The sequence below is a fragment of the Echinops telfairi genome, unplaced genomic scaffold (assembly GCF_000313985.2).
Source record: "Echinops telfairi isolate 266 unplaced genomic scaffold, ASM31398v2 ScPeMD7_3533;HRSCAF=4204_0, whole genome shotgun sequence".
Classification (NCBI taxonomy): Eukaryota; Metazoa; Chordata; class Mammalia; order Afrosoricida; family Tenrecidae; genus Echinops; species Echinops telfairi.
Genome location: NW_022107431.1, coordinates 78,369,626 through 78,371,171, shown reverse-complemented (window position 1 = coordinate 78,371,171; position 1,546 = coordinate 78,369,626). Strand labels below are relative to the sequence as shown.

The 1,546-nt window shown below is 39.8% G+C and overlaps 1 protein-coding gene across 1 annotated transcript in view; it reads left to right on the top strand.

The window, feature by feature from the left end:
- Window positions 1-1,546, top strand: part of ASCC3 (activating signal cointegrator 1 complex subunit 3) — a 365,946-nt gene that overhangs the window by 259,349 nt on the left and 105,051 nt on the right. The window contains exon 32 of the mRNA XM_045294314.1: window positions 120-252. Coding sequence (XP_045150249.1) covers window positions 120-252 — 133 coding nt within the window. The remainder of the gene's footprint in view (window positions 1-119; window positions 253-1,546) is intronic.

Below are 1,546 nucleotides of genomic sequence, written 5' to 3'. Positions count from 1 at the left end.
TCACATGCTCTTAAGTATTATCTTTATTCTTCTGTGTTAGAGAAGCATACCAGGATCAGTAAATACACCGTGTGCTATGTGCCACTTTATGAAATATTCCTTATGTACTCCTGTTATAGATGTACTCCAGATGATGGGGCGTGCTGGAAGGCCTCAGTTTGATGACCAAGGCAAAGCTGTAATTCTGGTCCATGACATAAAAAAAGACTTTTACAAAAAATTTCTCTATGAACCTTTCCCTGTAGAATCAAGGTAAATTTTGCCTTAAACTTATTTGAATGGCATTTTTGTATGAGAGGGCTTAAAAAGTTTGTGGAGAATTTTCATTATCTTTTCATTCCATTTTTCGATGACTTTGTGAAGCCACCTTGTGTAGCAATTTGATATTTTTATATGATTTTTTTTCTTGTCACATTTATTAGATCAAAAAGTCAGACTCTGGTTTGAAAAGTATTATTTGATAAATGAAACTTAATGTAATTATCACTATAAGATATTCAATTATAATCTTCACCTGTAATTTTTTTTAACTTAAGTACTGTTCATTCACATTGGAACTAAATCCAGACAGCCTGGGTTCAAATCACAGTTCTACCACTTATTAACTACATGATCTTGATTAAGTTGCATAACTCTCCAGTGCCTTATTTTCACCCGTGTGTAAAAAGATAAAAGGAAATGGCATGATGAACAAATCTGACCTCCTCCAGCAATACAAAGGGGAAGGAAAATCCAACTGTACATCCGTAGAAGGGTAATTCCTATCAGACATACTTCTAGCTTCCACCCTCTTTTACCCTATTCGAACACCAATCACCTTTCCAGCCACTCCTCTGCTGGGTTTGGTAATCCATTACAATGACCACACAGAACTCAAAAACAATACTCAGAATTTGGGGGGGTTAGTAAGCAAGCTAACAGGCTACATCAAGTCAGATCAGAAAACACTGAGAATATAGTTCTTTTGTCTGCTGCACCTCTTCTCAGCCACTTCGAAGGGCAAGCCTCATCCTTGGCTTCTACTTTGCAAAGCTCCTTTAGCACTGGTAATTGCCCAAAGGGCAATTTTTCAGGCCAGCCTCCTGCCTGAAGGCATACAGCTTTACTTGTTCAGTGGGCCTAGAAGCTTGCTGCTCTGCCTGGTGATTGCATTCTGTTAGTCCTCCTGTGCTCTGTCTGATGGTCTCAGGGCTGCAGCCTCTGCACTCTGCTACAGGCAGGAATCTCACACAGCTCTTCCAGTGGCTCTCCTTTCTTGATGGTTGTGGGATTCTTCTCTTCTTGCTTCTGAGCTGGTGCGCCCTTTCACCCAGCAGAATGGCAAAACTGACCAATCTTTTGAGTGAGAACCAGAGTCGTCTGCACCTCATTTCCAATTATTTGCTGGGAGTTATAAAGACCATCGATCAGTGGTTCTCAGCCTTCCTCATGCTGTGACCCTTTAATCCTCATGTTGTGGTGACCCCCAACCATAAAATTATGCTTGTTGCTATTCATAACTAATTTTGCTACTGTTATGAATCATAATGTAAATATCTGATATGCA